The sequence below is a fragment of the Onychomys torridus genome, chromosome 13 (genome assembly GCF_903995425.1).
Source record: "Onychomys torridus chromosome 13, mOncTor1.1, whole genome shotgun sequence".
NCBI lineage: Eukaryota > Metazoa > Chordata > Mammalia > Rodentia > Cricetidae > Onychomys > Onychomys torridus.
In genome coordinates this window covers 56,648,784-56,671,391 of record NC_050455.1, presented here as the reverse complement: position 1 = coordinate 56,671,391, position 22,608 = coordinate 56,648,784, and the positions used below count along the sequence as shown (strand labels likewise).

The 22,608-nt window shown below is 42.3% G+C and overlaps 2 protein-coding genes across 10 annotated transcripts in view; one reads left to right on the top strand and one right to left on the bottom strand.

The window, feature by feature from the left end:
• Fam210a (family with sequence similarity 210 member A) overlaps positions 1-10,661 on the top strand; it is a 36,131-nt gene extending 25,470 nt beyond the window's left edge. Inside the window, exon 4 of the mRNA XM_036204319.1 lies at positions 1,812-10,661. Within this exon, the coding sequence (XP_036060212.1) occupies positions 1,812-2,045 (234 nt within the window). The 3' untranslated portion in view covers positions 2,046-10,661. The remainder of the gene's footprint in view (positions 1-1,811) is intronic.
• A 3,093-nt stretch (positions 10,662-13,754) lies between these two features.
• Ldlrad4 (low density lipoprotein receptor class A domain containing 4) overlaps positions 13,755-22,608 on the bottom strand; it is a 346,280-nt gene continuing 337,426 nt past the window's right edge. For all 9 annotated transcript variants that reach the window (XM_036204313.1, XM_036204309.1, XM_036204308.1 and 6 more), the window contains one exon: positions 13,755-16,699. In XM_036204313.1, the coding sequence (XP_036060206.1) occupies positions 16,169-16,699 (531 nt within the window). In that variant the 3' untranslated portion in view covers positions 13,755-16,168. The remainder of the gene's footprint in view (positions 16,700-22,608) is intronic.

Sequence of the window (22,608 nt, the reverse complement as noted above, 5' to 3'; positions counted from 1 at the left end):
ACCTTGAGGACTGCTGTATGCTAGAGGGCTAGCTAGGAATCATTGTGACTGGAATAAGCAAAAGAGGCAGACATCTTGCCAGATCAGGAGCCTGTGTGCTACAGGGCAGGAAACTATAGGGTAACTTTAAGCGTGTGACGTCAAACCACTGCATGTCTGTAGTGAGAACAGTTCACGTTAAGGCTGGGGTAAAAGCCAAGCCATCTGGATGAGGCTAGCTATTGCAGAAGCCTAGGCTGCATGTCTTCATGTTCAGCACCCTAGTGGTGTCCGGAGAGGCAGTCAGAAACAATTGGGTAATGGATATGTTTGAAAGAAACTAGTGGGCTTTTCTAATGACGTACATACAAATTATGTTAAAGAAATGGATTAAATGTGGTGAGTAAAATTTTGGAAGAAGCAGGTCTGACAGGGACAGTAGAGGTCAGTAAGTTTGTGCATATTAAGTTGTTTTTTTGGTTTGGTTTGGTTTGGTTTTTCAAGACAGAGTTTCTCTGTGTAGCTTTGCACCTTTCCTGGAGCTCAAACCCATGCTGGCCTCGAACTCACAGAGATCTGCCTGCCTCTGCCTCCCGAGTGTTGGGATTAAAGGTGTGTGCCACCACCGCCCGGCCTGTGCATATTAAGTTTTAAAATGGAGTCAGTCGGACATGTAAGTGCAAATGATTTAGTTAGTTAGCTGTACATGTATTTGAATTCAGGGAAGGGGTACAGTATGGAGCTATAGATTAAGATTCTTAATATGGGCTGGAGAGATGGCTCAGAGGTTAAAAGCACCAACTACTCTTCCAGAGGTCCTGAGTTCAATTCCCAGCAACTACATGGTGGCTCACAACCATCTGTAATGAGATCTGGTGCCCTCTTCTGTATACATAATAAATAAATAAATCTTTAAAAAAAAAAAAAGAATTCTTCATATATAGATGACACCAAAAGTGTGAACCTGGACAGGCCATCATGGGAGTGAGAAAGTGAAGAGTCTACAGACCTTCTTCAAAAGCTAGAGTGAAGTGGCCAGTGCACCTGAGAAAGGCCAGGTGGAGGGGTGGTCCTGGCTCCAAGTGCCAGGGAGTCATCTTAGAGTGACCCAGGCTGTTCACAGCTAATGGTGGGGGGTGTTCCCAGAAGCCATTAAAACTGTCGAGAGCAGGTCGGTGGGACTAGGGAGCAATTGGGAGAAGGATGGGGGAGCATAGGTGGTACTTTCCAAAAGTTGCTATGTAATGTGCCTGCTTGAGCTCCTGGGACCATGTGGCCATTTGTTTTTGCAAAGCCAGTCCACTGCTTCAGGCCTCTTGGCTTTTGTCCTAACTTTTGTCATCAAAACAAAGAAGGGCTGCCCTTGGCCTTGGGAGACGTCAGTTCCGGACTCTGGTGAGATGGTAGAGCGCCTGCAGAAAGAGTTAAAGATTTGAGAGCAGAGCAAAAGCAGACCAGCAGAGAAGTATCTGACTCTTGCTCAGCCTCCTGCTAGTTCAGCTGCAGATGGATAGTGCATGGCAGATTGAGGGCTCAGAAACATGCACCGTTAGCAGAACATGCCCTCCTTCTGCCCTGTGGGCAGACCTGCTCCCGTGCTTATTAGCATTCATTAGGGTCTCAGTGCAGCTGTCTGTGATAACCCTGAAGTCTCCATTTTAAAATTAGTCTGCAGAACTGTTAGAAAGACAGACATTGAGATAGTATACACTCACCTTCTCAAACCCAATAGTGTTATGCTGATTATTACCAGAATTTTCAGTTCCAACTTAATTTTGTTTATAGTCATAATCAGATGTTGATCTGCCTGTTTGCTTTTTTCTTCCCTTAAGATTGCAACACCTGCCCGCTACACTGTGACCTTGGGAGGAACATCCTTTACTGTGAAGTATTTGCGAAGTCATGGCTACATGTCAACCCCACCACCTGTCAAGGAGTATTTGCAGGACAGAATGGAAGAGACTAAGGAGCTCATCACAGAGAAAATGGAGGAGACAAAGGACAGACTCACTGAAAAATTACAAGAAACCAAAGAAAAAGTTTCTTTTAAGAAAAAAGTGGAATAAGGGTGCCTTATGTAAGATGTTAGAGAAAACCCCACTCTTTAACCCTCTGGAGACTCTGGGCAAAGAAAGTGTTCCGAATTTGTTTTTTCTTCTTTGGTTACTTGCCTAAATGTACCAGTCCTCCGAGGGTTAAAGAACAGAGATAGTTTTTTGGTTTTGTTTTTAACTTAAATAACATTGGGGGGAAAAAAATCAATGTTTTTCAAAATGAAATGAACCCAGCATACGAATTTTATATGAGTTACAGCAATAAGCAATAGTTAATGTCCTGGAAGTCAGAGTTCTTTTCCATATCCTCAGAATCAAATTTGCTTCCTGTTCTCTGACTCCTGCAGCGTGTGTACTGGGCAGTCCACTCCCAGAGTAAAGGTCATTAAGTGCCCAGTTCTGTGGGAATGAACAGCTACCGTTCAGACTCTTGGTAAGAAACTAGAGAAGTTACCTACCGGTTAACAGGTAGAGCTTATTTCAAGAAGGCTATCTAAATCCAGTCTTATGTTTATAAGATATATTGGTTATGTGATGAAATGGACCCTTGTAAAAATGGTTTTTAACTGGAGCTTGTCAAAATCACATTTTTAAAGCAAATTCTTTTTCAAACTTGACTATGCATGGTGGTTGGACACATTGGACTGTCAGACTTTCTTGTAATTCACTTCTGTCTTCTCCAGCTAATCTTTGGAGGAAAGTAAAAGTTTTTTTATAAACCTTATTATTGACATCACATACATGAGCAATTCAAGTTCCCTCTTCTTAACTATATCAAGTTTTGAAAGACCACTGCTGATTTTGGAAGGAGCAAGTCTGTGTAACTGCCTATCCTCGAGAATGGAGGTTCATGGCGGGGCACGATGGGGGAGAATGGAGAACAGGTGGGCAGTGCACCCACGTGGTTCATCTCAGATCTCTCCCACTACTTAAAACCCTTGTGGGATTTTTGGTCCTTATATCCCTGGTCAAAACAAAAGAGGCCTGTCTATCATGGGTATCATTAGAATTGTGGTTAATATTTCTCATATTGGAAGGGAAAATTACTGCTTAAATATTCTGCTGACTGTGTATAGCCTGTAATGAATCAGTGGCTGTCAGACAAGTCCCGTGCCTGTAGAATGTCTTTCTGTTTGTGTGGGAGTGCCTGTGTCTCATTTTGCACTCTCGGCTTTCCTTCAGGTCTAACCCTTGGGTTGACACTGGAGCAAGAAATGGCCTTTGTAGGGGCATTGGTTTTGATTTGCCATCAGGAGACCTTGTCAGACCTGTCAGAGACCTTGCCACATAGCTATCTCATTCAGTCCCTGCTTCCTGACAGGATTTATGTCAAGTGTTTCCTTTGGCCAGATTTAGAGAATGAGGGGATGATGTCACACTTGAGATACCCAGTCACTACATGGAAGCACTGTAAGTGAGACTGCTATGCTTGGAAGAATTAGAGAGGGGGATTTGTCATGGGTCTCTGTTCCTTTGTTCGTTGGCAGCATGATTAATCTGAGGCAGAGGTCAGTGCACTGCTACAAATTGATGGCACACTTTCAAATATAAACAGGACAACACACTTTAGCATGCTTTTAAACAGTAAAATATTAAATGCTAATGTAGTAACATCCCCCCCCCCTTTTAAACGGCCAAGAATGCCATGCTAAGATGTGGTAATCTATAGAATTCTTTCTCCTAAAACCTTTTGCCTGTCCTGGTGCATAGGGCATATATATCATCTAGTGGAGGTAACCTGAGAATTCTCAAGACATCTCTAATAATCAGGAGACTGAAGCTTTCTTGTCCTGTGTAGGTACCTTCTGCCTGGTCCATTGGAGTCTTATCACCATTCAGTTTTATGTCTGGGTTGTGTCTCCCAATTATAGCAAATGAGGAGCTGCTTGTATGTGCTTTCATATCCAATGAAAAAGTCTCTATAAAGATTTGAGAAGTTATATTATTACTACTTGGCATCAGAGATGTCATACAAATGCTGTTGCTGATATTATCCTTAAAGCAAACCATAAACAACTTATAGGGGAGCCTGTAATGTGTTGATAGCAGACAACAGTAACATGTCAGCTTAAATTATCAAATTGTATAAAATAGATTTTGTATATGCTGAATTGCATTTTATTTACAGCAAGTCTTGCATTTCTCTTAGCTGCAAGGGAAACCAGGAAGCTCCGTGTCTGGTATACACATTTATCCTTCTGAAAAATATGTTAATGTCATGAATGAAGTTGTGACTGAGACTTTTTTTTAATGGACAGAAAACATTGCCTAGCACATGAACAAGTTCAAATGAAAATGGATTAGGTAAGAGGCTTGGTTTGTTAAAGAATAAGAGTAAAACCAGCCTTTTAAAACACCACATCATTGAGAGCCTTTTGTGCAAAATGGGGTGCTGTTTTGATTTCACCAAAGGGAAGAGAAGTATGTATATTAGGATTAACTTTCTCCCCGTAGTGAAATAATAAAACGAAGACTTCAAATATTCCCGAGTTTTCCATTGTAAATCTGCCTCCATCTTCTGAGTTCTTTATGCTCGGGGTGAGCTGGAGCTGGGCAGTTGTCTTGTTTCTGGGGTCTTAGACCAAGGTTCTGGGAATCTTGAGCATCTTTATAGTGTGGGCAGAAGAGGTGTTTGAAGAAAATGAAGCTGTATTTTAGACACAGTGAACTTTTTTTAATGTCTTTTGCACTGGATTCAAGTCTTTAGGATTTCATAACTGCTTCAAATATAAACAGAACTATTGTAGATGGTACTAGTGAGGTTGGGCAGAAGGGGAATTTAGCAAGTGAGGCAGGGGAAAATGAGTTCATCTTTCTGAGTTCTTTTTGCAGTATACACACATATTTTTTTAATTATTAAAGGGCTCCTAAAAAGAGGTTGTTGTAGAATTAGAGAAATAATTGTCTTGGTAGCTACAGTTCATTTTCTGAAATATTGTTTCAGATTTCCAAAACTGAGTCTCCATAAGACCTAAAATAAGGTAAATTTAAATGCTCCAAAGTTCTTTCTGCCCTATTTAAGTGCCCTTCTTGCATGCCACTTACTCGTTGGCACCAAGAGCTCACTATTTCATTGACTTTAGCAGGGACGTGATGATGTCAGAATCATCCAGGCATTGACCCCTTGCCTGATTAGCACATGAGCCTGTGTCGAGGGATATTTGGGTCTCGGAACTGGAAATTTGCAGAACGGGTGTGAGGAAGTCAGTGAGGAGGGTATCACTCCTCCTTCTTCAAGTAGTCACTGTGCTTGCTCTCCACTGGCCCATGTGCGTGTTATTTGCCAGTTTTGTATTAAGTGGAGTTTCCTGAGCAAAGGAAGGAAGGACAGAAAGAAAGGAGAAAGAAGTTATATACCCAAAGGACAGCAGAGTCTGGACCTCATCTTCCCTGATGATTGGAATGGACTAAGGACCACTCCTTTCCCAGAATTTCTCTTTCGCATGAACTTTGGCATGGCCTTCTTAAGAAAACTTTCTCTTGTACTCTGAGCTTCTCACAGTTAAATGCTACGTTAGGCTCACTGAATTGATTTTACTTCTGAGATTTGTTTTCCTTTGTGACTTCTGTGTCCTTTGTTCATCCTAACTAGTCAAAACAATTTGTGATTGTCCTACATCTCCAGGATTAAGCTTTGAAAACTAGGTGTATTCTTCCCTATACATCACTGATAGTCACCAACAGTAGTTACAGATCCTAATCTTCCTGTGGCAGTTATTTGGTTATTTTGATAAGAATGATCCTCATAGCAGGAAGAATGCATCCTGAGTTTAGAATCCTTGACGGCAGAGCAGGATATGGTTTGTTCTGAGCATTTGCTTGAATGGCCTGATGGGATCAAGCTCAGAATCTGCTTCTTACAGAGTGAGCTATGGGGAAGAGTATCATGATGCTGTTGTCTCTGGAAAATCAGTCTAAAGAACAAACCTTTGGGTGGTGAGAAGTATGACTCCCTGCCACAATATGCTTCCTGCATCTTGATTTTCCTGAAAAGATTAGCTAGAAACTTTCCTTCTTCCACCTTCCTTTGTCAGCCTTTTCTGTCTTGAATTTTGACTAATTTAAGTGTTAGCAAAAAATCACTGATATGAGAAGGACCCCAGGTGCAGGGAGTGTGCTCAGTGCAAGTATGCCCTGCATGTCAGTGTGCACAGCAGCACAGTGTTCTTACAGGGACCTGAAGCTTCCAGTAGCCGTTGCTGGACCTGCCAGCTTCTAGAGTAACAACATGGAAATCTAACTTCACCCTTTTTGTTTCAGTAAGATGAAATTGCCCCATTTTAATCCATCGATGCACATAGTAAAAGGCACTTTCTGCCATATTTTAACAATTCCATAAAGATGCTACACAAAATAACAGCAATTCTATATCATCCGTTTCCAGTTAAATGTTAACTCTCAATCCTAGATTGATTTTAGGAAGGGCAGCAGTGTGTTTATATGAACATGGTTTCAGCTATTGCCTTGTTTGTGCCTCTGAGTGCTAGATTGGAGATTCTGAGACAAGCATATTTTTACTTATTTGAATTCATGCTTTAGGATTCTTACTGCGGTATCCAAGTTATTGCTTTATTTCCCATCCAGTGGGTGCTGGGCGTCCTTACCTGCTTGGTATTTGGCCACGGCAGTGTAGTTATAGGGCTGTGTTCCCCGGCCTCAGGAAGCATGTATGTTCTGTTTCCTTGGTGACGCAGAGGCAGGTTATGGGAGACAGCCAGCTTGTGTATTCTGTATTTCTCTTGACCAGTGACAAACAGGTGTACATTGCCCCCAAGTCAAAATGCTGTCGAGCGTGTCCACAAACCCTAACGCAGTTTTCCTGGAGCCAGCGGGACCCTACATTAGTTGCACTCCTTTGTTTTGTCTTTAGATTAGCTTTTCTACCTTTGTTTTTACCCCCAATAATTCAAACCCAAGGCTAAGAGAACTGTAGAAAATAACACTGATGAATCATGTTAGGACATTGAAGCCATGTTTTGGTTAAAGAAAAAAACCCAAAGACCTGTGTCTGCAGTTCATAACTCATGTGGTCCCTTTCCCTTTGCGGCAGGTACTTAGGTATGCCAGGCCACGCTCTTGGACTAAAGGAAAATAAACATCAAGCCAGTTCATTACATTTGCCAGTAATACATAGTCTGGCTCTTCTGCTGATACCATTCATTTTTGGCTTTTAACCTTGTAATTTAACTTCCTTTAGACTGTACTCTGTTCATCATCTTTTTAGAGTGAGCTGAAGGGGAGACACTTCAACGAGTCTGTGACTTTACTATAGCTTTGTTCTCCCTTTAGTTTGGGTTAGGCCCGGAAGCTAAAGGTCCAGGTCTTACTCTGTCCTCTGTCACCGCCTAGTGAAGTTGGCCTTAGTAAAGCGTTCAGGTTGCAATTTCCACACAATTAAATCCATGCTTGAAACTCTAAGTTCCTCTTCCATTCATACAATACCTTTTGCCTTTTCCTAATTACCACATTGAAAACAATGAAGGAAAACTTCAATCAAGTCTAGATTTTATGATTAAGTAGAAATAGTAACATTAAATATTACATACATCCGGGACCACTTTGCCTCAAGAAATTCTCAGACTGTCTTCCTTGGTTCCAAATGAGTTCATCTTTTCCTTCCTGCCCATGTACAGTACTAGACAGTGGTCATGGTGTCTGAACCTGTGTCGGTGCCACACTTGAAGACAGCTGAGACTCATTTTTCTATTTAATTGCTGCCAATTGCTAGAAGACCTAAAGCCCTCGAAACTGCTATTTATGGAAAATGTTAGTGCAGAGAAGTTTATGATAGCCTTAGGTTTTACCAAATAGAGTGCTTGCCCTTGCTGAGTCCCAAGAAAAGAAAATTTAAAGCCTATGATTCATTTGTTAAGAGGACAGATTTCCTATGAAGTATTTTCAGTTCCACAAGATGAAAACAAAACTCCAGGCACTTCCACACAACTGTGTGCAACAAAGCATATATGTTTTTCACCGCCTTGGCAGATGCGTGCCTTGTAAGCAGGAAACAGCCTCCAGAGGACCTGCACCTAGAAGACAGCGTGTGGCTGATGTGCCCATACCTTCAAGTTGGACAGCAAGAGCACTGGGACCTCATTGGTGAGCAGCTGCCACCTCCTGTGGACCCTGAGGGTGTGTAGGCTGCTGTCTCTGCCTTAGGTAGTCCCTTGTCTTCCTCTCTGCCTGGCTGAAACAATTGCACATGCTTACTAGATGGGAGTTTGGAACTCCCTCCATCCAGGGACATTAGTTACCTGAGGTGAGCTCTTGAACTATATCCAAAGTCTGCTGGGCCCAAGGTCTCAGCTGCTCTTTGCAGTATGTAGGAAATGTTTACAAGACCAAGTCACCTCGAAACCCCACACCAAAAATGCTGTGGCAAATAGTGTGTCCCAACTTACCTCAGGGCAGCATGAGATTCTTAGAATGTGGAGACCAAGTTGGGCTGGTGGCCCCTGGAAGAATGAGGTGGCTTGGTTGTGCGGGGCCTTCAGACATACTTGCTGTTCATTCAGGTGATTGTTTTTATACTCACAAGAGGTCGGTAACAGAAGAAATGCTAAGTGAGAACACTGTTTCACAGGTTAAATTATACGAGCCACTGACTATAAACTGTAGTGTTGAAGGTTTTTAAGGGAATTTTTCACTTGAAAGGCCTTTGGGGTATGTGGTAGGCATCACTGTTGCAGCTTTTGCTCTTAATTTCTTTTTTTGGAAGTGAGTAAAGCAGAGTAAATCACATTTGTATTATTGAGGCAAAAGCTAAAGTCTTGACAGAAATACAGTATTTAAAATGTATTTCCAAATACAAAGGCTTTCCTTTGGAACTGCTATTTCCAGTGTGTGCTTTCATTAGAATCTGTGTAAGCCAAACAGATCAAAACAGTATAGTGAGGGAAATCTAACTTGTTTTAAGTAGAAAGTTTCTTATGAACTGTTAATGCAAGTATTACCACAGAGAAGCAGAGTTGGTGTTTCCACTCAAAGGCCCAGGGTGAGTTGCTGTCTGTAAGGTCTTTGTTTTCTGCGTCAGAGCCTGCTCGGTCCTCAGCCAGGGGACCTGGGCAGAATTAGTCAGTCCCACAAGGCACTCTTCCATTGTCACCGGAGTGACAGCCTCATGCTCTTCAAGGGCTCAGCTGTCCCATTGTGTCCAAACCTGTTGCTCAGCAGTGCCTCCTGCTTCTCTGAAGCAGCAGCTCTGACAACCTGGGTTGGACTTTTTGAGAGAAACTCAAATCTGCTCGTACTGAGGTGATCAGTACCAGTGGCAGAGGGAAGAGAGAGCCTGGCACGTGTCATCCTTTGCTCATACTAGTGTTAGGTTTGGGAGATCTGGGGACAGTCTCTAATGAGCTACTGAACTGAGAAGTTCTCTGGGAGTGGTTTGCTGGTGCCTAAGGATGAGAGTCCCTTTATTTGCTTAAGCTTTATAATCCCCTCATCAAAATATAACCTCTCTGAATTGAAGATGAACAGTAGGACTAGAATTTGGGCCCACGCAATTATTCCAGTAAGATCTTGAAATTGTTTCCATTTGTTTATTAGAAATTTACAGAAATGGAAAAATAAATCTTTCTACTATCATGCTAAATTCACTTATTCTCATTGTTTGGTAGGTTTGCAGGCTTTCTGCATACATGTGTCATCTAGAACCCATACACTTAGAGCACAGATAAAATACTCTCCTCTCTCAATGTAGGTCATAGAACATCTTCTGAAGGCCTCCACTGTCAGGGGATCTTCAACCTCTGGTATAAGGCCTGTTGAGCTTGCTGTGTGACAGCCATCGGAACCCTGTGAGGTCAGGTGCTCTCACCAGTTCTGAACGTCCCATGTTAGAGCTCAGGATTCTGTGATGTGATCTGTCTAGGTTTAGGCACTAGGAAATCCTTCTTAAAAGTCAGCAACCAGACCGTGAGATAGGGACTGCAGGCATTCACTGCCAAGCTTGACAGTTGAAGTTGCCATCCCTTGGTGGATGGAGAGAACTGACTCGAGCATGTTGTCCTCACCACACACCAGCTGTGGCACATGTGCACATATGCTATGCGTGCACACATACACATATTTTCCTGGAGTCTGTAACTAGATGATCAGCACTATCCTTTGGCCTGGGGTGTAGCCCAAGGAAGAACTCTTCCCTGGTTCCCTTCTCCAACCCACAAAAAAGAAAGTATTTTTCTGAGACTGATCATACATCAGCTTTCTGTTATTTGTACGTCGTAGCTGAAAGGTGAACAAACACAACCCCAGGGGACAGATACTTATCACCGATTATTTTTAATGATTTTGTGCTATGATTTGACCATGGCATCCAGAACAAGCAGAAAACCTGATTTCATAACTAACAAACAGCACTTGTGCAACATCTGTCATCAAAAGTATTGCAATCACAGACCTGAGGCCTAAACTGCATCGCCACCCGGGCAGAAGACGCAGGTGGATAACAGTTGTGAATCATTTCCCATACCTGACCAGGAATTATGTTAAAGAATAAGCATATGGTTGTTTAAACACAAAAGGGCTTTGACTTCTAATTATAATAGCTCACAAAGATCGGAAGATGCAAATACAGCTGTACTTTTTTTAGTAGATTGCTTTATAATAAAAATCAAATGAACTAAATGTTGTGGATAGTGTTGTATATATTTTTAATTAACTTTAAACTCAACAAGGATGTTAGTTGAAATTGAAATATTTTTTGAAAGGCAAGCACATCAGAAAGAACCAGCATCATTGAGAGGGATGCTCAGCCAGGGCCGGATCTGCAGAAAGGAGTCTGGATGATCACACATCTTACTACGGAGTCCAGAACATTCTGATGCTCAGTAGAGTGCCTGTTTTCTGACAGTGATTGACCTCAGGTCTTGACCCCCAGGGATCATGAGGGTGTGCCCCGCAGTAGACAGAGACAGTAACTTGGACGTGGGTGAGACTTGGGACGTACCCACTGTCGTTTTTGCCCAGCTCTTGCAGGGAGGTGTTAAAGAGGACTGAATTGGCATTAAGTGTTGCACATTAAGAATAATTAGTAATTGCTTGGAGCATTTTCCCCCGATTGGGAGATAATTCTATTTCTGACTTTCAAAGTCAAAGCACATACCACAGAACAATTAAAACACCTGGAATTACTCAAATATCATCTGGTGGCATACCGGATTAGATTGGATGGCAGCATTCCATAGATTGCCTTTATAGAGCACACTTAGTATCCATGGTGGTTTTAATGGACACCAAGGCTTGAGGCTTGCTTGAGGGTTGGGGGTGGGGGAGTGGGGAGGAGGACAAAGGAAGAAACTTAAAAATACCAAAGCCACGACTGGACACTAAAGACTAAACAGGATCTGGAAGAGCGAAGTGTAACTTTGCATGCAGCCTAACGTGTAACCTAACTGATGGTAAGACCTAACTGCTTTAGGGGTCAGGGCTACCCCAGAACACAATAGGAATGGACTTAGGAGTCTGTACTCGGCTGATTGGCCGTTCTCTAATGACAACCCAAAACATTTTCTCTACCCTATTCTTTCCCAATGGATCTGTTTTCTGAGGCACTCTCCCTACAAATTCCAGACAGTTCACTGGCTCCATAGCTTCCATTTATAAGACAAGGCACAGGGAACATGGGACACAAATGGTCACAAGTGCCCTCTGAGGCTGAAGAGCCTCTGCTGCCGGTTACTCATTTGCCTGACACCATGTGTGTCTTCAAAGGTTTGCATATCCCACTCAGGCCTGACAGCTGATAAGACAGCCAGCGAGAGAGAAGGCCTGCACACAGAGCAAGCTGAAAAGCAACCTCCTCCCCCACCCCCACCCCCACCTAAAATATAACTAAACAGGTCTAACTAGTTCTAAAGGGATTAAAATAAAAACATCTTAGAAATTGCTAAAGTGTTTCCGAGCAAAGGTGCAACTCAGTTCCTATGTATGTGCTGGTCATATTTTCCTTGAGTGGGTAACTAGAGGATGATCAGCACTATCCTTTGGCCTGGGGTGCTGGTATGTGCCTGCTTGTTCAGACTTCATTCCACGGTGTTAATATATTTAATAGGAAAATAAACTACATAGACTTTATCTGTATGTAATCATTTGCAAGTTTCCTTACAAAAGATGGGAGTACATAGGCATTCATAAGTTCTATGCCATTTCTGGTAAAACTGGAATCTATACAATATATTACAGTATTAATTTCTTATTCTACCCATTGGGTAGAGTATGTGCATATGTTCAACGTATATACAGCACCTTACAAATAGAAGCAAACAGTTGAAGAAGCACCATTTCAAGTGAGGCACAACAAAGGTGAGCACTGCAGCTGGGGCTGGGGTCCTACATCTGACATTAGAACACAAGGTACCTCAAGCTGCTTAGAGATGGACTTGTGTGTGCAACTGCGTCATGTCTAGGCTAACCTTGTCATGTTACGCTATCCAGCAAACCTAGGGACAAAGATGGGGTACATGGGGAGAAGTTCCTTGCTCAGCAAGATGTCCCTGTGCTCCGACGTCAACCTGTGCTACATCCAGCTGGTATCCTTCCCAGTTGCTCCCCTCAACCCAACTGCTGATCTTTTTTAGGAGGTATAGAGCTGCCATTCTAAGTCACATGAACATTGTGTCTCCATTGCCTAATTCATGGAGTTCAGGAATAGCCATGTTCTACAACAGTGTTGGAAAAACATAATGGAGGCCACATGGGCTACCTCAGTAATATAGCTTGAGGGCATCTTAAAAGAACTACCCCACGAGTCATTCTAAAAAAGAACAGTTGGATAAGATGGAAAAGCTACACCATTGAGAAAGGCAGGCCTATGAATAGATTCTTCTAGATCAACACAGTTTCTAGAAGTACTTCCTTTTGGTCCCAGTAAAATAAAGATGAAGATCAAATGGAGCTACTTAGATTTTTTTTTTTTTAAATACTCTTTTTGTACCCAATTCCCATGTTTGTGTGAAGAGGCATCCATCCCATTTGGTTCCTTGGCTCTTGAGTTTGAGCTAAAACTTACTAAGGAAAAACATAATTCTCACGATAGACTTGTAAGTTTTTGTCATGATCTCTCATGGGTTAGGTGTGTATCTGGTGGAGAAGGCACAGGGCATGCTTTATCAATAAACATAACTGGATGAGTAGTTGGCTTCACAATCTCTTGTATTAAATATTGCTTTAGTGTTTGCTTATAGAGTTTCTGAAAAAGCAAATGCAGGCCAAAAGACTGAATTCCAGTAGATGCATTTGAAGGCCTTATGTTTCATATTCTTGGAAATCCATGAGACAACAGATAAGTCAGAGCGGCCTGCCCAGGACTGCTCCTTCTAACAATGCAAATCTTTACTGCAGTGCCCCATGAGAATAATCTATCATTATAACCTATTGTCAGTTGCCTGAACTCACTGCTTTCTAAACTGAACCCTCGGGGTCTAAGCACCCAGCTTTTTGAGAGACAACAGCCCCTGCTGTGTAGACCCCATCCTCACAGCTGCTTAGTTAGCACTTTAGAGTCAGGAGACAGCATGGCATGGACTGTCAGCTAGAAGGCTACTATCTAAATCTCCTCCCTGTGCTGAGAGAAATGGACCGATTCATTTTTATGACCTTGGCTTTGGCTTTTAAACTAATTCCTTAAAGAGACCCAGCCTCAAAGACTTCAAAAGTCACAGTTGATTGTGTGCGCATGTGTGTGTGTGTGTGTGTGTGTGTGTGTGTGTGTGTGTGTGAGAGAGAGAGAGAGAGAGAGAGAGAGAGAGAGAGAGAGAGAGAACACACTAAAAAGGCAGTCCTCTAGGGTACCCAATGTTTTGCCAATACTGTTGGCATCTACAAAATGTCCATATGCTTGCCAAGCTCTGAAGGAACTTACAAATCTCTGATCTTAGCTCTTTCTCACAGCTGGCAGCAAAGTAAGACTAAAGTAAGGACTGAGAAGCCATTTGGAGAGGAAACTAATGGGTGAGATCACCAGCTTCACCAAAACTACAGTTAGGATTTGGAATGCCCCAGCAAGGACACATACCTCCTTCCTCTGCCATTGTATCTCAGAGCCCCATTTAGGCAGTCTGAAAGCATAGGTCACCAGGAGGCAGACACTTTTCAGGAAGCTTCAAGGAAATGGGAAAGGTCATCTTTGGCCCAGCTAACCTGTAGCCTGCGAGGCCACTGAATATCACCAGACAAGACAGAAAAGCAACTCCAGAGTCCCAGAGACCCTCACATGTACATCCTTCCAAGCGGTGTTGAAGTGTGAGCTGATAGCTGTTCCCTATATGTCCTCTCTCCTTCTGACTGTGAGTATTCCTGTGGATGCTACTGTGTGAAATGGATAAATCCCATGGAGATGTCAAGTCTCAAACCAAGCCAGTCAGTGGCCTGCCTACTGAGACAAGCAGAAATGGGAAGCCTGGGGTCAGACATGACTGAGGACTTCAAACCATCTCTAGTTCTCAGGTGAGAGAATAGTGACTTCACATAATCACCTCCGGAAACAGTAACGCACACATGCACACAAGCACTCACGCACGCTGATTTGGTGTCAAGCTGTCAGTGACTCTCCATTCCTGTTCATTCTGTTACGTGCAGAGGCCAGACCACCAGGAAGAGGCCCTGCCACTGCACATGAGCCCACCATGGTGCAGTTACAGAGCCAGCTCTTATATCTGCAGAAGAAAGTCATTGGGGCTTTTTAATTGTACATAAGAATGTTTAGAAATAGTAGAAATAGTAAACTGACTTCAAAAACTGAGAAGCCATTGTCCAGATGCAACTTTGCCATGCCTTGTCCTGAGTCACACCCTCACCCACCACCTCTGTGTTCCAGCTGACCACAGTTCAAAGACGAACTAGACAGAAGGGAGTCTGTGGCATGAGTCTGGGTCGGTCTGCACCGGATTCCTCTACCATGCAATACTGGTGATGCGTAACAGCGTATTGTGCCAAATGTGTCCCTCTGTCAGGCCCAGGGGGATAGTAAGCATAAGGAACCATCACCAGGATGGCACTTAGAAAACCAAGTGGGCTTGGGAGCAACTGCTGGTGCCAGGTGCTGAACAGAATATCCTTGCAGAACTCAACAGAGCTGCCTAGGACGGGAGAGGCCATGGGAAGCACTGTGCTACACAGTCCAGCAGTACACAAAATAACCATCTTGCATTTTAAACAATTTATTGCATAAAATAAGGTATGTATCTGAATATATGTCATGCTACAGTGAAAAAAAAGTCTAAATTGCTCTGATGCTGCTGGGAACAAGGCTAGCTCTGCGTGACACTTGATACACAATGCAGGTGTTTCTCTTCACCAACCTCTCCAAATAACTCTAGTAGTGCACTGCATCTGGCTGCAACTTCTTGCAACACACCACTTCTTAAATGTATGTAACTTGGTAAATGCCAGGGCACATTCCCAAATACCTTTCGTGTATAACTGACTCTGAACTCTCAAGGGTGTTCCTTGGGCATAATAGCCATCCATAGGTGACAACATACAGAACTTCACACAACACAGTTCCCTCATCCATATTTTAAACATCAAGATAGTGCAACTCTGAAAGCATACCATCACAACACAAATTAGTTCCTCTCGCTCCTCTATCCGCTTCATACCTTGGCACACAAAACAGGAGTTTTGACTCATATTTTTAAAACAAAATAAAAGTTTCACACCTTTGGAGAAAAAGCAAACTGGCTGATTCTTCCCCATGATAATATATAATAATTCTTCCTTCTTTATTCAGTTAATTATAAAAACAGGCCATTCTGGCCTCCTTTATCGGCAGTCTCCTTTTGGAATTAAATATGTCAAAAATACCTCTGTGGGTCTTAGTTTCATGAAGTCTTCAAAGCATCCTCGGTTTGCTCTGCACGCCCTTGGCCAAGCTCACACCATCTCTAACCCTGACTCCACCCCTGCCCCCAGATGAACACTGTTTGTGGTCAAACCGGATGGAAGTTCGGATTGTTCCAGTCTTGTTTGCATGCAATTCCCGGGACAGGAATCAGAAACGAAGACCGTGTTTGCACATTTGGTTTTACTCAGCTGTACGACGTAAAGCTGGACAACACTGTGGCAGAGGGGCCGGTGGCCTCGCTCTCCCTGCCGAGGTTTCTCTCTCCTTGCAAAGCGCACCCTGAAGGGAATCAGACCAGGTTCCCAGGCTTCCTGTCTTTGCCCTTGATGGGTACTATTGTGCCCTCTGAGTTGTTCGGCTGAAACTGTGGTCTGCTGCCCCTGTGTGTGTTGCTATGCTGGTGGTGGGAGAATGAGGTACCCGGGTAGTGACCCATCACCTCGCTGTAGGTCGGGGGCGGGCCCTCCATCCTTCCGTTACTGCTACAAGTAGCTGCACTGATGCCCGAGTGGCTGCTTGGCGGGCATGGTCCCCCGTTGTACATAGAAATGTCTATCAAGTCACTGTCAAACACGGTTCGGTTGGGCGGGGCCCTCACAGACTCTCGGTTGAGTTCCATCTGTTGCTCTGGGTCCCGGAGCTGGAGGGTGCAGGGTCCCTGGTAAGGAGGCGGCTCTTCCCCGTCTGACAGGGAGATGGTGGGAGGCAAGTCAATCTCGTGCTGGACGTAGGGGTAGGTGGGCTGGAAGCGACTGAACGGATCCCGCTGGATGAAGGATGGGGTGGTAAACCTATCCCTGCCCCGCGGGGCACACATGATCTGTAAGGAAAAGAGAAGAGGCCTGAGGACATTCTCAGTACAACAGTGACCAACAGTGGGACGGGCTCAGGGAAGCTCAAGCCTGTTCTGTGTTCACACCAGCTCTCACACCATTTCCCATGCAAAACAGGAAAGAACTTGTCTGGAATTGGTTTTGTTTGTTGTTGTTGTTTGGTTTTTTGTTTGTTTGTTTGTTTGTTTTGCTTTTAAAGGGGGTGGTGGTTAAACCTAATGAGTATTATTGTGTCTGGGGAGGCTAAACTTCAGTGGGGTAACCGGAGCTAACTGAAGATTTGGATGTAATGGAGTTATGTGGGCAGGCCACAGGGATTCAAATGGGACCTCACGGAGTGGAGAGAGCAGGGGACTGGGATGGGGCAAGGAGCATGATGCCGGTGCTGTGCTCTGGGAACCAGGTCACAGGTCATCTCATCCAAGCCTCGGTGGCTTTACTCATAAAACAGAGAAACCTCTTACTTTCCTTGGGCCCGGACAGCTCTGGAACCCATGGTTAATTAAGCAAAGTAGGAGGGGTCCCTGAGGTTACTTCTGTAAATAAATAAATCAGAAAAGCGACTTTCTTTGGAATTTCTAGACTTTTGCAGTTATTGCAATAGATATGGACTACAGTTATTTTTAGTTATTAATGTGAAAAAAATTTATATCTCAAAGTAAATATAATTGTAGATTTTTCCCCCCAAAAACTAACTCAAAGCATATGTTTCTTTAAAACCCCCTCTCTTGGGTTCTTCTTGGTAAAGTGGTAGAGTACAGGCTGCCTCTGTGTGAGCTGGTGAAAGGGGAAAAGGCATTAATAAAAGACAGAAAACACTTCAGAAATCCACAAAGATGTCAAGAGAGGGGTTAAAAACAACACAGAGAAGTGGGCTAAACAGAGCCTCAACCACTCGGTTCCCTAGCTGCCAGGGGAGGGAAGCAGAAGTTATTTTCCAAAGGTCAGCAGGGGAAAGACTGGCAGCCCCACCCTCAGGACGACCCCTCAGCCCTCCAGTCACTGGTCTTGATGAGCTAGCGACTCCTTAAGTGGTCAGATCGTCAACAGAGAAAAAGCCATTCTGTCACCCTTTATGACTCCGAGGGCAGCACTGGGCACCGCACTGAGATAGGATCTATTGTTAAAAAGTGAGCTAGCCAAGAACAGCTGCAGGGCAGTGAACCTCAGTTTGGCCCGACACAGGCCCTGGATGAGGGAAGACAGAGAAACAGTTGTGGACTGCAGGATGGATAAATACTGACAGGCCAAAGGGGAGGGGGCGGCAACGTGAGGTTTGGCTCATGCCAGGAAGTATATAGTAAGAGATCATCTCTCCCTGGGTGGCCTGAGACAGATAGCTTGGATTGAGAACAGCCTTGGAATTTAATAGTTCTGAACAGGAGGCCAGTCAATGGATAAAATTCTGGAGCCTAGAAAGTCGGAGAGCTCTGAAGTCCCAGGTGTGTAGTTGACAGTACAAGCTGCAATCCTCCAGCAGGGTGATGAGTAGATTTTGAGCATGGGAAGATAGATCCCCCATCTGCGCCAACCTCAGTACTGTTGCCCACTTTCCTCACTTTCAAAGCACTTGGGGGACGGCCCACAGCTAAAACATTAGCCACCCCCAGATTATGACCAGGGAGTCAGGGGAGGGCGGTACAACCTGCCCACCCCTCCACTGCAGAGCCAAGTATAGTCACTGGAGACTCCCGGCCAGTAAAGGAAAACTGCCAAGATACCAGCTCTGTGGAACACCATACACTCATCCCGCAGAGACTCAGTAATGGGAGACACAAGTCCTCAAGGGTGACAGCCCCCACCCTATGCATTTAACTGGCAGTCTCTAGTTTCCAAGGGCCCAGAAACATGACCCAACACCACGTCTTTTTCCACCTTGGGGATTCCATTTATAAGTAAAAAACTATACCTTATATTTGTTTGCTTGGGGGGTACATATGTGTAAGAGTCAGAGAACGACCTTAGGAGTTTGTCCTCTCCTTGAACCATGTGCCTTCTGGGAATGAGGCTTGACAGCAGGCAACTTTCCCCATTGTGCCATCTCACTAACCCATGGTTGCTTTTTTATGACACACATAGCAGGGCTTTTATCTGTATTGTATTTTTAAAATGTTTTGTTTTAATTATTCCTCTTTACACTCAACTATTTTTATTTTATGACAAAATAAATATTTATTAATAAATGAACAAATATCTAATGAGAAAAGATCATTTTTATGCATCTTTTGGTTACTGAACAATATTTTCTCTTTCCTTTGGTTTCCTTTTATCTTTTTCTTTGTTCAAGTTTCTCTCTTCCTCCCTCTGTGTTAAGTAATATTTTTACTTTATTTTTAATATTTCTAAAGTTATTAAAAATTTACATATTATATTTATGTGCGTATGCTCTCATTCACACACAGCCCACATGTGGAGGTCAAAAGACAGTTTGCAGAAGTCCTTCTGCACGTGGGTTTAAACTCAGGTCGCCAGGGTTAGCAGCAAGCACCTTAACTCACTGAGCCATCTCGCCAGCCCTTAAACGCTCATTTTTAAATTTGTTTTACTCCCTTTGTATGTATCTAAATTTGTTTTGAACTTATGCATTATTGGGAAATCCTTATTTTTCTCCTTCCCCTAATCCTTTGCTCTTTATTCCTTTCTTTCACAATATTTTTCTCAACTCTCATCTTCTTGCTCTTTTTTATTTTATTTTTTTTATTTCTATCCTCTGCCCATCTCTTTCATCTACTTCATCCACTTACTACTGACACACTGAGTAATTTTAAACCCAAAGCACAGAAGCACAGCCTACCACAGTTTTGCTATTTTCAACTTCATGATCATAATATATATATTCCTTAGACAGGGTCTTTCTTCATAACTCTGGCTGTCCTGAAACTCACTTTGTAGACCAGACTGGTCCTCAAACTCACAAAGATCTGCCTGCCTCTGCCTCCCAATGCTAGTATTAAAGGCATGCACCACCACCACCACACCTAGCTTATATATGGTCTTCTTGGTGATATATTAGTGAGCTGTCATTGATGTTAAGTGTATTTCCATATCATGGATGGCATGTTGTTACTGCTGTTATTACAGTTTTATTTTGCTGCATAATGCTGGGGATTGAGCACTCAAGAATAGGTTGCTCAATAATATAATAATTCTACAATGGAAGTGCTATCCAAACCAACAGATGTGCATGCTACATCAAAAAAAAAAAAAAAAAAAACACGAAAAGGCAAGGCTGCGTGATTCCACAGAAGATTATAATTCATCAACTGCTGAATTCAAGGATATGGAAATAGGTAAAATGCCAGATGAAGATTTCAAGTTTTTTCTGGTAAGAGAGACTACAAACAAGAAGATAATTCATTCCAGAACCTAGAGAGGAAAGTCAGCAACAGAGAGGAAAAAATCAGTAAAGTGGACAAGAAATTAATAATACATATTTTAAAAAGGAAGAGGAGTTTAAAAAAAGAAAAAGGAAGGAAGGAAGAAAAAAGAAAGAAAGTCAACAACATGAAAGAAAACTTCAGCAAGGAAGCTGAGATTTGGGGAGAAAAAACCCACAAGTAATGAAAGTGTAAAATTCAAGAAATTTAAAATAAAAAACACAGTAGAAATCTTCACCAATAAACTCACCCAAGCAAAAAATATATATATATATCAGGACAAAGTTTAAAAAACACTACATACAAACATAAATAAGAGAAAAAACGGACAAGAATAACAATGATTAAGAACTTTAGGACACAATCGAGAATTCTGTGGATAGAAAAAAAGCACTGAGATAAACACTAAAGGCATAGATTATTCAAAGAAACAGAAAGTGTCCCAAATTTAGAGAAAGAGACAGATTCAAACAGCACAGGCATTAAGAACTCAAAACAGACATGACCAGAGAAGAACACTAGGACATTTTACAGTCAGCAAATGCAAAGCAAAGAAACAACATTAAAAGCTATAAGAGAAAAATACAAACTCATCTACAAAGACAGGAACATCAGACTAACATTAGACCTCTCCAAGCAACCCTATAAGCCAAGAGAACATGGATGATATATTTCAATCCCTGAAAGTAAAGAGTTGCTGGTTGGTATATCTAGAAGAGCTATTTTAAGATTGACAGAGAAATAAGTACATCTCAAGACAAACACAAATCAAAGCAGTCCTGATCTTTAAGCCAAACCCACAGAGGAAATTTGAAAGGAATGTTATGTATAGAGGAAGAAGAAACCACAGGAAAGAATAAACTTCATTAGAGGAGCAAATAAACAAGGGAAAGCCAACAGTAACCATTTAGACCAACAACTAACAAAAGTGGTAGTTAGGAATTAATAAACATCTAATAATAACCTTAAATGTAAATGGCTTCAACTAACATAATAAAGAAATACAGAATGGATGATCAGATTACAAAAATATATGCCCAAACTTCTCTTGTCTTTAAGAAACACACCTCACTGGTAAAGTTACCCACAGGCTGAGAATCAAAGAGCTGAAGTCAATTTGACATGCAAATAGAAGCCAAAAGGTGCTAGAATTACAGGTGTATACCACAACACCTGGATTATGCACTGCTGAGAATCAACCCCAGAGTTCTGTGCATGCTAGGCAAGCCCTCTACCAACTGAGCCACACCCCCAGCCATAAACAACACACTCTTGAATGACCAATGGGCTAGTTTAAAAAAACCAAGAAGACAGCTTTAAAGCTCCTAAAATCATTTGAAAATGAATATTCAAGTTAACTTTTCCATCCAGGGTACAGAGAGGCAGTTCTAGGCAGAAATGCCCTAACTATGAGTACTTACATTAAAAAAATAAAAGAAACTCAAATCATCTAATGATGTACCTCCAAGTCCTTGAAAAATCAGAACAATGCAAACCCCAAAGCATACAACAAAAAAACCAATGAAAATTTAAAAAAAAAATACATAGACTGAGTAAAATAAAGAGCGGTTTAAAAATAACAATAAACAAGATGGACAAAACCTTGACTAAATTTACCAAAACAAAAGACACCCATAAAATTAGGAGGAAGTAGGAAAGATTACTACAGATTCCAATAAAATATTGTGAATCATTAAAAGTCATTTGAGGGGTTAGGGATTTAGCTCAGTGGTAAAGTGCTTGCCTAGCAAGTGCAAGGCCCTGGGTTCTATCCTCAGCTCAAAAAAAAAAAAAAAAAAGTCATTTGAAAACTTATATTCTTGGAAATTTAGGGAAACACAGTTAAACTTATAGACACATAATATGATGTACCAAAATTAAGAAGGTAAGAGCCACTTAAAGAGACATATAACAACCAATGAGATTGAAGCAGTAACAAATGTCCCCTAACAAAGACAAACCCAGGACCAGATGGACTTCCTATTAACTCCCACCAAACCTTCAAAGGAAAGCCAACATCAGTGCTCCTCAAACTTTCCCATAAAATAGAGAAGGAATGAACACTACCAAGTGTGTCCTACGAAGGCAAGGAATGCCCTAACAGCAAGAGTGTATAATAACACAACAGAAAAAGAAAACTATAAAGCAATTTCCCTGATGAGCAGAGACGCAGGAATTCTCAATGAAATTCTGACAAACCAACTTCAAAGAACACATCAACAAGACCAAGCTGATTTCATGCCAGGGACACAAAGTTGGTATGAATGGATGATCAGATTGACACAAATGCAAATCAGGACATATAATTCAGCACATAACAGATTTGAGGACAGAATCACATCATCAGCCAATAGATGCAGAGAAGGCCTGTAACAAGGGCAATATTGGTTCGTGGCAAAAAAAAACCCGAAGAAGCTAGAAATGGATGGAATGTATCTCAACAAAGTAAAAGCTAGAGAAGACAAACCTCCAGCCAACATTATACTAATGGGGAAACACTGAGAGTATTTCCTTTAAAA